At 39.2% G+C, this 14,340-nt stretch overlaps 2 protein-coding genes across 4 annotated transcripts in view; both read right to left on the reverse strand.

Annotated features, from left to right (window-relative positions):
* Window positions 1–1,509: 1,509 nt before the first annotated feature.
* LOC107086867 (gap junction alpha-3 protein-like) lies at window positions 1,510–8,681 on the reverse strand. The gene is made up of 4 exons (XM_015378102.1): window positions 8,498–8,681; window positions 5,312–5,400; window positions 4,602–5,161; window positions 1,510–2,388 (listed from the first exon to the last, which is right to left on the reverse strand). The coding sequence occupies exons 2-4, from the start codon at window positions 5,378–5,380 to the stop codon at window positions 1,587–1,589; spliced, it is 1,431 nt and encodes a 476-aa protein (XP_015233588.1). The 5' UTR covers window positions 5,381–5,400; window positions 8,498–8,681; the 3' UTR covers window positions 1,510–1,586.
* Window positions 8,682–10,089: 1,408 nt separating this feature from the next.
* LOC107086960 (gap junction beta-6 protein-like) overlaps window positions 10,090–14,340 on the reverse strand; it is a 5,773-nt gene continuing 1,522 nt past the window's right edge. For all 3 annotated transcript variants that reach the window (XM_015378279.1, XM_015378269.1, XM_015378287.1), the window contains 3 exons: window positions 13,674–13,826; window positions 11,160–11,308; window positions 10,090–11,087 (listed from right to left, as the gene is read on the reverse strand). In XM_015378279.1, the coding sequence (XP_015233765.1) occupies window positions 10,877–11,087; window positions 11,160–11,308; window positions 13,674–13,826 (513 nt within the window). In that variant the 3' untranslated portion in view covers window positions 10,090–10,876. The remainder of the gene's footprint in view (window positions 11,088–11,159; window positions 11,309–13,673; window positions 13,827–14,340) is intronic.

Genomic DNA, 14,340 nt, shown 5'->3' on the forward strand with positions numbered 1-14,340 from the left:
TTGACCCTTCAGCCTTCCTTTACACTAAGCATGCTTGTAGCGACAGTGGAGAGGAAAAACTCCCTTTTAACAGGAAGAAACCTCCAGCAGAACCAGACGTAACACTGAAGCCAAAATCGATGCAATTTAAGCATTGCGCTGCATTATTCCTATTGTGCGTTTATCTTTTAGGAATTTGGAATTTAATAAAAATAATTTATTTCAAAGGAAGCCATACTTTTGTGCAACATCACAGTTGAAATTGAGCACTTATTGGTTGCAGTTGGATTTGTTAAATTCTGTAGAGCTTTTACAAACAATTACAGTCTATTTTTAACAACTCGATATATTGAAGTACAATAGAAACAAATGTCAAAAACAAAGGTTATATACTACTATGTAAACCACTTGTATAGAGAAAATGTGCAGCAGCCATCTAAAAAAAATATACTCGAAATGACCCCCAACCTCTGACTTTCCCTGACATATTTAGGGTATTTTAGTTTTTCTTTTTTGCATTGCACTATTTTCGAGGTGCTTGTGACAATCATTTCAGAAAATAGGCTCATAAAATAAAGGTTTTTGAGCGGTGATAAAACCATTGTACATAATGTGGGAATAATGTGCAATTGTATGTGCATATTCTGATTTACCACTATATATTATGCCAATATTTTCTTTATTCTCACACAACTCTGTCAAAAATGGTTTTAATACTGAGATTGTAGCAGCTAGCAATGTTCTTTACAATCACATTTTCCCAGTAAGGTGCAGATAGAAAAACTCTTAGAAATTTTATTTAGTATGTACTGTTCACCATTTTACACAATTAGATTTTTTTATATCCTTTAGAGAATGATTGGAATTAGAATACAAGGATTTTATTAAAAGACAGCCCTGAGAATAATCTGTTATTTTCATTCAGTTTCAAATTACTATGACCTTCCATCAATCTAACTAGTTTTATATTTTGGTATCAAATCTGATGAATCACTGAATCAGAATAAATCCGAGCTGAATTTCATCATACTGAAGTTGTCTACTAATGGCATTAAGATATAGCCCTACATCCATGGCAGTGTATTGAGATAAAAAAAAGAACACCCATAAAATGTCTAAAAAAAAAAACTTGAAAACTTTTTTTTAATGAGTGTTAATCAAATATGAAATGCTTCTGTCTTCTTGCCCCATTACTTTGATAAAACAAATGTCTTCATCTATGATTAAAACCTCTTAGCATAAGCTCTCTTAGACAAAAAAAAAATGAATTTACAGAACTTATCAACCCTCAGCATAGTTATTCACGTTTGATTTCTCAGAATCAGAAGACCCACTAACGTTGCTTTTCTTTGGTCTACCTCTAAGCTTTACAGTAAGCATCACTGGATATTTCCATGTCTATTGGTGACAAATCTTCATAGCTATCATACAGACATGAGGTTGCTATTGATGTTCAAATCGTATTTTTAAAGATGGTGTTTTTTTTTTTCTTATTGAAAAAATAATTTGAAGCTGCAGAACAGACTTTGGTTTGGTTTCATGTGTGTATGTGTAAAGTAAAGCACGTGTGCATGGTTTGGGTAATGTGTGAGTGTGTACATTTTTAGCTACACAGCCAGATCATCAGGACGAGCTCTGGTCTTGCTTCCTTGCCTCCTTAAGTCTGTCCCTACAGCTGTGGGAGGCTGATGCATCTCCGCCCTCGTTATCACTGTAAAGTCATCATGTGGCACTGCGGTGACACTGTTTTCTGCGTCCTCAGTTGTCTCCTTAGGCGCCAGCGGAGAAAGAGGTGTATTGCGAGGAAGTGTTGGAAATGTGGATCGTTGCTTCTCTTCCAAACATGTTGTCTCATCCTGAGAGGAGGAAGAGGTAGAAGGGAAGGGAGATGGAAGAGGATAAGTGGGGGGATTTTCCTCATCTAGATTGCGGAGCTCCAAAGCCATGTTTCTCCAATTCTGCTGCATCTCTGCGAGATGAACATTGCTCTCCTCATTCTCACTGTAGATAGAAGCAGGCAGCGACCCCATTAGGACGTCATCGTGGTGAAAAGAGGCACTTTCTACATTATGCCCCTCAGATGGAGGTATTGTAACCCTGTTGGGGTTTAATGAGATCACTGTGTGGGAGGTTCCAGTGTGACTGTAAGTTCCTCCTTCAGTAACTTCACCCCCCACAACACACAAAGGCAAACTCTGGAGCCCCGGGGCAGAAGTCTGTTCAGGAATCGTCTCCGTGTCTCCAGGCTCATTGGCACCAATCAGAGACAGACTGTCAGGGACAAACTCCTTCCTGACTCCATGCTTCACTTTTTTCCAGCCCAAGTGGTAGATCTCTAGGAGGTTGAGGACCAATGAGATGCATGCCACCACTAGCATGAATATGATGAAGATCGTCTTCTCAGTAGGCCTGGTACAACAACAAAAAAACATATGGGTTTTAATATTTAATATAAAATAAAAAAAAATCTAACAGAAATTACAAATCATAATACGAAGATTTTCTTGAAGATTTTCTAAGAAATTTCATCTTCATCCAAGTCCAGAGGGGTGAAACAGTCCCTTCAGTAAACCTTCAAAGGGAGACGACATCCTGATTAAAGGCCCTAACTGACCCTTTCATAATTTAGTTATAGTTAATATCTTATTGCTACTGTATAGACTGGGCATGAAGAAAATTATTAATTTTTCAGTGTCACATTTTTGCACAGCTAGTTTTTTTACATCAGCAGACCAGAGCAATACCCACAATACAACCGACAAAGGCCCAATCTGTCTCTCCACCTCCATCTTCACCCTGTCATTACTTTTCTATCAGAAATCAAAATGCTTAAACTTCCTCGCCAGGGAAAAAGAATAACCCCAAATGTACACTTTCTCCAGCTCCGCTGCACTGTAAAGTTCTCAGCCCTCAAATTTCACACACCTCCACTGCAGCGCGAAGCTCGGAGGACTTCTAAGGAGCATGCATGGATCGAGCAGTGACACATGGAAAAGTTAGACCAAAACAAATCCTCTTATGGATTTTAAAATTGTTAGAAGTCGTTCACTTTTCTTTTTTGGGCATCAAGATTTTCAATAGATATATTTTGCAATAGGTGGATACACACAGTGCAGAAAAGCTATATGGGATGCTTATTTTGGTGTAATCATAGAGGCTATCATGCAGATTAACTTTTTTGAGCTTTTAACTACGTTCTGCTTTTCTTTCACCTAAAATCAAAGCACAAACTTCTCATTTGTACAATGCACCTACGTTGACGACACTTCACCTGCTCAGTAAGCAAACTCCCACTTTCTCCAATCGATGAGTGATTATGCGAGGCAGAGTGTGATCATTTCCGCTCAAAATTGAGACAAAGTGACTCTTTTTAGCAGCTACTCTGCAAAGTTAAATTTTTAAGCTAAACTCAATAACCAGGAAATGTTATTCTTGCCTTTGAAATGTCTCAAACACAGGAGAATTTGACCACTGGGTGGGCTGTCCAATACTCTTTGTAGACCAAAACAAGATGTGTGACAAATGATGACTCTCTCTACCACCACTCCAGCTACAACCACTCCCTGACCCCTTCTTCACATTATTTTTCTTAAATAAATGAATATATCTTATTCTACCTTTAAGTAAATCTATTCAAGAGAATGTTTTGAAAAACCTGATTCAGTGATTGCTGAGTTTCCAGGATTTCTGGCCCCAGCTTTGTTTCATGGTTAAAAACCATGGCTTCAGACTTGAGCTGAATCCAGTTGCAGCTCTCTCATGCTTGACTTTAAACAAATCCCTTGTATACTGGGGATCTTGTACTGGGAACTGCCACTTAACTACATCACCTGAAAAGAGGAATCTCCTAGAATCTTAGCTTATTAAAAAAGACATCCTCCTCTCTGTTGCTACCCATTGAGATCCTGTCTAGGTAGGTACACTACAAAAAGGAACAGTGAACTGAACTGCATTAGTAAGACATTAGAGTCTGCATCAAACTGCAGGGACAGCTCTTGCTTTCATTGTCTAAGGACCAAGCAGCCCGATTATATCTGGTACCCTATAGCACTTTCCAACAAATTGCCCTGGGAGAGATAGTCATAAGCATGAGTTTAGATTTAAAATGTTTAGACTTGACAACCTAACTCCCATGACTGCCTTGGCCACTCTGCAAGGGTAATTATTTGGTCCAAAAGCTGGACTACCTACTCCGAGGTTCCACAGTCAGTCAGTTATCTTTCTCAACACTTGCTGGAAGGTTTTTGGCGAAGTTGGGAGGTACTCGACCTTTTCTAAAATCTCTATTGAAGATCTGTCTCAACCATTATAGCCAACATATGACTCAACGACTTTGCAAAGGTTAAAACAAGAAGAGTTTTCCTCTGCTATGGTCATCCAAAAATATGATCAGTTCGCAAACTGTAGTCTATTATGTTATTTAGTAAATATTAATCCCTTTGGTAATCTTAACTGACCTAAAGTAGGAGATGTTAAGTCTTATTAACTGTCTGATGGTGAAGAATTGTTAGTAATCCTTTCTATTGTGTCTGTGTTGTACTGTGTTTCAGCTGCATGTAGAGATGAACCATTCAAAGCTTGGTTAAATAGTTTGAAGAGGAACAAAACTGAAATTCCCTTACCTGGAGATGAAGCAGTCCACGGTGTTGGGGCAGGGCCAGCGGCCACATTTATAAAGCGGCCTCAGCTGAAAGCCGTAGAGGAAGTACTGCCCTAGGATGAAGCCCACCTCAAAGAGAGTCTTAAAGATAATGTTGAAGATATAGGTCCTTAATAATGCCCCACGGATTCGGATCTTCCCATGCTCATCCCGGATTGGCGGCTTCTCCTTTCTACCACCTCCTCCCCCTCCATCACCAACTCCATCATTGTAGAAAGGGTCATGATCATCCTGATGTCGTCCAGCTTTCCTGAGATCTTCTTCCCTCTCTCTTCTCTTCTCCTCCATGCGTACAATGTGCAGCACATGGCCAAGGTAAATGAGAGTGGGCGTAGAGACAAAGATGATCTGCAGCACCCAGAAACGTATATGAGAGATGGGGAAGGCCTCATCGTAGCAGACGTTCTCGCAACCAGGTTGTTGGGTGTTACAGGTAAAGTCTGACTGTTCGTCACCCCAAACTTCTTCAGCGGCTGCGCCAAGAACCAAGATACGGAAAATGAAAAGGACAGTGAGCCAAACCTGGAAAGGAAAGATTAAACAATTACAAAACAGAAGTTAAGTCAAAGATTTCTGAGGCATAATTGCCTTGTGATGGAGATATAGTCAGTCTTTTTTCATGTACACCAAAGAGTTATGAAACTCTCTTAGGGTATTCCAAAGGATGGTCACCTTTCCAATCACAGTGGAGTGTTCTTGAGCATTCTCCAACAGTCGCCCTAGAAAGCTCCAGTCACCCATGCTTCACTTAATTATCTAGCCTGGAGGAAGACAAAAGACTGGTGATCATCACAACAAATCCTGGCTACTAATTACGAGAAGACTCTAGAAGACCTTTGGACCAACAAAATTATTGCAGCTCTGTAGACATTGGTATCAGATAATGCACTTCGGTCTTTCTACAACCTTGGCAAATTTGACCTATTCCCTCAACACTGGAGTGCATACAGTGGCATTAAATATTTACAACCTTACAGATTTAAGAAGTAAAAATTTGAACCAGCGTTTTTACTCAAGGCTGATTGTCACTTAAAGGCATACTATGCAACATTTTTCAGTTAATTAATGTGTTCCATAACGTTTTGGATGATTAAATTAGTCATTTCAGGTCGAACAAAGGTTTTCTCGGCCGCCCTGGTGGTCTGTAGGGGAAATACCGTACTTGCAATTGTAGGAGCCCTCTGCCCGCACCCACAGGCTCAGAAGTCTCGTACATCGCGAGAGTCGGTCTTGCTTTACGGCGAGAACTGCTACACGCCCCAAGTGAAAGGCATGCTCGTTGCTAGCGCAGTGGCGATATTTGTGCAGTTATCAAGGTGGAACCAGCGAGAATTTTCAAACTCGAAAATTGGAACAAAATAGTCACTTACCGCAGTAGACATGGTGATTTGTTGCGTTCGCCTGTCTGCTAAGCTCAAAACAACCGCGCCTGCCTTGACGGAAAAACCAGGAGAACAGCTGAGCATATTTACGACAGTGCACTTTTACGTTCGCCCTCTGGGGGGAGCATCGCTGGAAAATCAACACTGGTTGCATAGTATACCTTTAAACCTAAAGGGCAGATTAGTCTCTAATTATGAACTTTGCTTGAAAAGCCCCTCCATGGGCATGCAGGTGTTGCAGTGGTTAGCGTGCACGACCCATGCCTCGACACGGCCGGCGGGGGTTCGAATCCAGCCTGTGGTGCTTTGCCACATGCTGTCCCCCACTCATACCCCCTTTCCTGTCAGCCTACTGTCAGAAAAACAAGCCCCTAGTGCCGTTAAAACTCTAAAAAATAAATAAAAAGAAAAGCCCCTCTATAACTTTGAGTGTGTGCACTGTAGGGCTGCTGGTGAGAGGACAATGGCCTCACCATCTGTGGGAAGTGAATGAGTGGATAACAGGTTGTCCATGTTGAATGCTGGACTCATCACATCCCAGGAATGCTGAGGGGAGCAAATGTTTCCCTGAGATACACTGATATGAAAGCCAAAAAACATGCAAGTTGCCTGCTATAGTGCAGAGAGAAAATTCCCCTTCCAAACAAAGCTCTTAATTTTTTTAAATTTCCCTAACCTTAAATCAGCAATAGTCTCATAAGATGTACAGTGCTTTGCAGAACTCACAACTTTTCATCATTTTGCCAAGTTACAACCAGAAAGAAAACGAGTCAGCAATTTTAACCAATTTTTAGACATGACCATCTAAAACTTTCGCCATGCATTTGTATTCACCCCCTTTACTCTGAAACCTACACAGTAAAACACAGATTCACCAATTGAAGTTAAAAGATGCTGTTCATCAGTGAACAAACATTAGTGATCAGTTAATCATTCAAAAGGATAGAGTATAGCACAGCTGTAAAGCTACCAAAATAAGGCAATCCACCTAAACTGACAGGATTAAAATGAAGATCATTACTCAGAGAGGCAGCCATGTTGTAACACTGGAGAAGCTGCAGAGATCCACCGCTCAGGTGGAAGAAATTGTTTGCATGAGAACTAGCTGTGCAATCCCTAAATCTGGTGCTTAAGAAGTTTAGCAAACCAGTGGCTCTAAAGACTATCTAAATCCATGTAGAGTGTGCAGCAGACATATAAGAATAGAAGAAAGGTTCTCAATCCTGATCCTCAGGACCCACTGTTCTGCAAGTTTCTATTCCAATGCACTTTCAATCCCAATCCACTGCATTGCGCCCCCAGCATGCCATACATTGCTGTTCCTTAATCCAGGATCGAGAATCAGTAGTTGAAATCAAAGTATATTGATTTGTTATAATGGCCTAGTCAAAGCCCAGACATAGATGAAATTGAAAAGACTTGAAGATGGATCTACACAGTTTCTATCTAACTAATCTGATCCCACTTTAGTCATTAAGCAACAAATAATGGGCAGAGATTTTACTCTAGAGGGCAGCAAATCAAAGTTAGTGGAGAGATAACAGTTGAAACCAAAGCTTGCTCTACAAGGTTGGAATTCTGGGGAGAATGAATAGAAATGCAAAACTTAATCCTTCTCTCAGCTAACATATCAGTGTCTGGTGCATCAGCACCATGTGCAGATGTACATTATGTGTTGATGTGATGAAATACCACAGGTCGGGACAGACAATAGAGAAGCTGCCAGATGGATATTGTCCAGGCTGCTGCACGCTTTTGATGGATCAGTGCTCTTTGTCCTGAAACGCCCCAAACAGTTAACTCTTCATTTGCTGTTTACACACCAAAATACCTAAAAATAAAAGCTGTAGCCACACCTTATCTCAATCAGCTCATCGGCTAATTAATTTCTAACTTTGTGCATTCACCTCGACTGCAGTTTGATACATTTTCTGGATGCATATTTTTCAAATTATAACTGATAAGATCAGCATATAGACAAAAAAGTATAAATAAAAGCAAAAATACTTTTGGTAAATACTTAAATGAGGGATAAAAACATTTTTGAAGCTGTGCCAATATATAAATGGATTATTAGTATCGAAATGACTGAGTTGCAGAAACAAAAAGATTTAAAGTGAAGAAAAAGTAGACATAATTATTCCAAAAGCATAATGCTGCCATGGAATAATAAGAAATAATAAACCACATCAAAAAGGAAGCAGAGTGGAACTGAAAGAAAATAATCATAAAGTTATGTTGAACTAGCTTGATATGAGGTAAAATGAAATTATTTTATAATTTGAATGGCAGTAATCACTTTTTGTATCAAAACACCTCAAATTTAATTACTGGGTTCCACTGTGCAAGAGTATCAGAAGCTTCCCGTTTCCAAAAGGCAGTGAACGCAGCATGAGAGGAGCTGATAATCCAGCATGTGGAGGGATGATAATCCCTCCTCCTCCCTCCCCCATCACTCCAGCATCCACCTGCTTACCGCTCCCCTCTGAGGCTCGGCTCCTCTCCAGCCTTCCCTGCTTCCTCTTCTTTTCCTGCGTGGTTTTAGTCCCGGTGGGAGGGGAGAGGGGGGTTAGAGACGCAGAGAGAAAGATGGAAAAGTTTGGTTCTTTGGGGTTTTTTTTTGTTGTTGTTTTTTTTATAAGAGACGCGTGGTTTCTTGTGGTGACAGGAGATAAAAAAAGGCGGTGAGTGGAAGCCGTCCCGCGAAGCGCAGCGGCTGCGTCCCGCGTGGAACAAGGCGCTCCGCCACTGTCGTTCACACTCACTGGTGTCCCCCCGTGCATGGGGCACAGGAGAGGGGGGGCAGGAGGGCGCGCGCGTAAATATGCGAGCGGCGGCTGGAAGCCACTCTGACGTCACAATCAAACACAAAAAAAGTTTAACATTTCATAATTTTACCCCCCTAAAAAAAAAAAATCAAACAAACTTTAAGATTCATATAATTTTATTCAATAAAAAATTCCCATTTAATTTTTTTATTTACTATTCTAACACAAACCTATTTTATAAACTTTAAATAATGGTTTGTCATTTGTATAATAAAGCCTATTTATTTGCAATAGATAATCATCAGGTTTACGTATGGAGTATCAATAAAGTATATTTTAAATGAATACTAATGCATTGATTTATTTAAAATAAAGTTCGAATGATAATCCTACGGAAGAGGATTAGGGCCACTGAAAAAACAAAAAAAATTAACTGATTCCTAAATTTTATAATATTAGAAAAAAGTCAGAATTCTGACTTTAATCTCAGAATTCCGACTTTAATCTATCTATCATCTATCTATCTATAAAGGCAATCTCCATTTAGCTCTTTCTGCAATTCCAGTATTGGATTTATTCATTAGAAATAGACAGTTTATGATTCACAACACTGACTTTTTAAGTGAAATTTAAAAATATTAAAATCAAGAATGCAAACAACAACAACAAATAACATTTTAACCATTACTTGTTAATTTGCTGGGGACACAGAAAATAAATACATATTTAACCTAAATAGAGGAATTAGCAGTGGAAAAAGTAGAATGAATACAACTTTTTTCTAATTAAAATGTCGCTTTATGAAAAGTTCTACCAGGGTTTGTCTGAAAAATTAACGCATAAACAACCTGTACATTATTTTTAAGTTATGAAACATGACTTTTTTTTGTATCTTTCATGATACAAAATAAGTTTGTATTTGGTTTAATCCAAATGAAATCTAAGTGAGTCATTGGAAGTCTAGGTTAACCACCACCCTCACCACAACACAATTGATCAGTGAACTTCTTACTTTGGTCCAGAATCAGGCTGTGATGTCACCACCTCTCTCTGGGAACTAAATGGGAATTTGCTGTTCTGCTGTTCGCCTTATGTGTCCAGAAGGATCATTGAGGGTCCAGCTCACTACATTGCCACCTCCATGTTTTATGCCAGAGGTGTCTCTGCTAAGTTCAATGAACCTGTTCCCTCTTAAAAAAAAAAAAAAAAAAAATTGCCACCTCCATGTTTTATGCCAGAGGTGTCTCTGCTAAGTTCAATGAACCTGTTCCCTCTTAAAAAAAAAAAAAAAAAAAGCATTAGTCCCTGTACTGTTAAACTGAGGATTCCTCCTGTGGATCACTAACGCTCCCCAGCAAACTTGTGAAACCTTCAGGGAGCAGCTGCATTTATTCTGAGATTAAACTACACAGCTTAATTCCTATTTAGGTGACTTCTGGGTTTTATTGAGAGGTATGAGATGGAGGGGACTGATAATCCTGCAAGATGCATCCTTTACATTTTGGTTTGTAAAAAAAGTATTAAAACATCTTTTTCCATTCACTACCAAAAATGCACAACACTGTGTTGATCTAAAATCCCCAAAAAACATTATAGGCTTAATTGTGATGCTCTTAGATGTGAACCAAGTGGAGAAAAAAAAGTGGTCCATGGAGTCCAAGATAGTTGCTCAACTGGATTCAATTAAACTGTGAATAAAGATCAGAACCTCTATGGGTAGATGTAGTTTTATTATTGTCCAGTAGATGGCACTCTGGCTCTATAAAGGCATTTTGTTTGGCATTCTCATTCACACAATTCTGGGTCCAAATCTAGTGTTAAATTGCTGACGTCCTCTTCAGGTCACAATTTCTGGACTCATATAAAGTATAGAAGCATATTTACCTGCATTTACAACAGTAAAAAAAGTCTCTATGTTGACATATATGCTGAGGCTTCTTCAAACCCAACTCTACCTTTCCCGTTGCTCATTTCATCTCCATCTGGACAACATGTTGTCAACGAAGAAAGACAAATCAATATAATCTAAAAATGTGCAGAAATTAAATCTCTGGGTAATCACTGGGTAGTCTGACCAACCAACGTCTCTACCTATTGAGAGCCTTGGCGACGAGGTATGCAAGTTCAGCCAAATTAAGCACCATGCAAATAGAAGAGGCAGTAGCCATGAAAACGGTGAAGATGGTTTTCTCTGTAGGTCTGGAGATGAAGCAGTCCACCAGGTTGGGGCAGGGCCACTGATCGCACTGCACCAGGCGGGGCATCTCGAAACCGTCGTACACCACATACAGGACGTACCTGGAGGAAGAAGGACATGTAGTACACTGCGTGCTTATAGACAGAAAGGAAACCCTCAGCCCCACAGCTTACATGAAGCTGCCTTCAAACAGCATCTTAAACACCAGGCTGCAGAAGTATGTCCACCACAGGGCGCCAACTATCGGGAGTCTCCTCGTCTTTAGCGTCTCCAGCTCCTCCTCTTGTCCCTTGTTGTTGAGCATGCCAGCTCGGCCAGAACTCTGCCACACAGGAGGGCATCCCATAGGAAGAAAATATCAGATAATACCTTCTAAGACAAGCACAGATACGAAGAGATGACATGGCATAGCTTCTTATAACCTTAAACTTTAACATATTTTAGAAAGATTGTACGTTTTATACTGACACAAAGTAGTGCATGGATGTAAAGAGAAGGAAATAATCTGATTTTAATCACAGAAAATACAAATAAAAAGTGTAAAAGTCCAACAAGAGTACACCTTCTTAATAATTTTAGTATGATGTTACATAAGCATAGCTTCAGCTTGGGTCCCCTTGGGTTTCATGCACATATTATAAAGACTCATAGCATATATAACTCTAATTGAATGCAGAAAAAACAAATTCTTAGACTGATTTGGCACTCTTGCAAGAGTCAGACAATAAGAGAGAAAATATAAAACTCTGTTTCAAATTAGGATTTCATTTAAAGGGACATTGTGTAAGATTTATCGCCATCTAGGGGTGACTTAAAATGATTACAAATGACAGATGGCTGCCCCCTCATTAAGGTTGTGAGACCTTCTACGGAAGCCACGGAGTGACATTCTACTCCTTCTGAATGCTGGTAACTGTTGCATCAGAGCTCTTCCAGTTTAGGCTAACAAGCAAACTAGCTGTCTCTACCGGGAGGACAGAGATGGCTTATTCAAGCTTGATATATTAGCTCAAATAAATTCTGAAACATTGAAGATGTTCCACTTACCGTGAATCTTTTTCAATTCAAAATGTCAGAATTAGCAATAATTTTGAGGCTTAATAGAATGGACCAAAAACAAAGCCTTGCTTTGGCATTAGAAAACATGCAAATTGAAATGGACAAATGGGTCCGTCGCTTAAGAACGTGGAGTCTTTTAGGTTCTTTGTTAGCCTGCAATACCCGATACTGGTCTATGCCTCTGAAAGGGGGTCCTTAGGGGTAATTGTTGGCCTGGCTGAACAGGCGAGATGTTCTGGTCCCCTGTATGGAGGCATAGACCTGTATCAGGTGTTGTAGGCTAACAAAGAACCCAAACGACTCCCCATTCCTAAGGGGCAGGTCCGTTCTGCTGGCTCAATTTGCCAAAACAAGGCTTTATTTTAGTCCACTCTATAAAGCCTAGAACTCAACACTATTTCTGACATTTGGAATTGAAAAAGCTTCCTATAAGGGAAGCGGAAGGTCTTAAAACTTGGAATCAAAGTCCAGGGGATTGTTGTTTTTTTTTTTATGTTTTTGGAATGACTATGACCTGGATGACTGAGAATCTTCACCAGCATCTGAAACACATGGAAAATGTCTCTGAAAACAGAGCTAAAAGAAGCTTAAAGTCGCCCACCTTTTATCATTTCTTTGAAGAATAATAACTGTTACTAACGGAGGACATCCAGGAGGGATAACAAACAAATCACTACTGTGCTTCTAACATAACACCAAAATAAACTTCACTGTTATATTGAATTCCGGTCCAACAGAAAGACGGAAACCTCTGTGTCCATTTTAAACCACCTGCTTCCACATAAATAGTTTCCACCTAGTTAAAGCTATGCCATTATTACCTCTTTTTCCCTTTTTGTCTTGGTTTTCTTGCCTCTTGCCAGACGAAGATTGAAGATGTTCCTCCATTGCACCAGAAAGTGAATGGTGGAATGATAATGTTTTCAGATACAGGTAAAACCCCTCGTCTTTCCCATTTTGGTCACTCTGATTCAAAATGGATACCCAACATGGAGTCTCCCCTTGGGTGAATTTATAAACTGTTAATTCTAAGCTATGAGGAAACATTTATTGTTGATATGATTTTATCAATCTTTCACATAATGTGTATTTATCAAAGCAATTCTTGATTCTTGCCAATAAAAACCACTCTGTCCTTTCAAGGTAACAAGTGTGTTTATTTTAAATATTTTTTTTTTTGCTTTGACTATTTCATCTATTTATTTAAAAGAGACAGAGTTTGTTAATATAGACAAATGATGATAACATGAATATAAACACAACGGTTTCTTGCTAAAGGCTATTTTCCATCTGTTGTTCCAGGGGGATAAGTGAAAAAGAAAACTAAATTACACAATACATGTCTAACATCTTTCTAGTATACATACTTGCAGTGTGGAAAATATTTGGACAATAAGTTATTATAAAGAAACCATAATTACTTTTTTTTTTACGAGTTATGAGAAGATTTCCATGTCCCAAAGCAGAAAAACAACCCCTAACCATTATACTACCACCACCGTGTTTGAACATAGGTGACTTTAAAGACTTCTTTTGTCTAGGCACTGGTTAGATTTAAACATACAATCCCTGCTAAGACAGATTGCCTCATTACTGTTGTTGATTAACAGCTAAAGTGAAACACCCACCTGAAGGAGTCGTCTCCTGTCGCAGTGGTTACGATAGGCCACGTACATAGAAACCAAGAGGGTCGGTGTGGACACAAAGACCAGCTGAAGACTCCAGAGGCGAATATGGGAGACCGGAAAGAACTGGTCATAGCAGACGTTCTCACAGCCTGGCTGGGAGGGAAAATAGATTGCTGCATTAGTTTGCCATCCAGACATCGTCTTTACCGCCTTTCTTGCAGCAAAGCAACAGATACTAAAACCTGCACCATGTTGCAGCTAGTTCTGGGCATATGATGAAGGGTTTGAGGTGAGTGAAGTCAATTAGTCCCTGATTTGTGATCGTTTGATACCTTCTAGTACTTATTTGAAGAGATTTTCTATATCTAAATAAAGTCTTCACTAAGGAAAGGCATAGAAGAAAACAAGGAGAGTAGGAATACATGTGGAGTAGGAAGGTTACACTGCAAAGTATTTAGTTCTTACTGATAAAATAAACTTAGATATACAAGTGTTAGATGATTTATTTAACTTTAAAACATAATTTTTAATTTAAAGTATAGTCTAAACTTATTTCTAGATTTAAAAATCTAAAATCTTTCGTAATTAAAAATATCTTGCTGCATGCACAGATAATTTCACCTAGTTTGAATAGATTTTCAATGGGGAATTTTTTTTTTTCTTCTTG

The sequence above is a fragment of the Cyprinodon variegatus genome, unplaced genomic scaffold, assembly GCF_000732505.1.
Source record: "Cyprinodon variegatus isolate N-32 unplaced genomic scaffold, C_variegatus-1.0 Scaffold9, whole genome shotgun sequence".
NCBI lineage: Eukaryota > Metazoa > Chordata > Actinopteri > Cyprinodontiformes > Cyprinodontidae > Cyprinodon > Cyprinodon variegatus.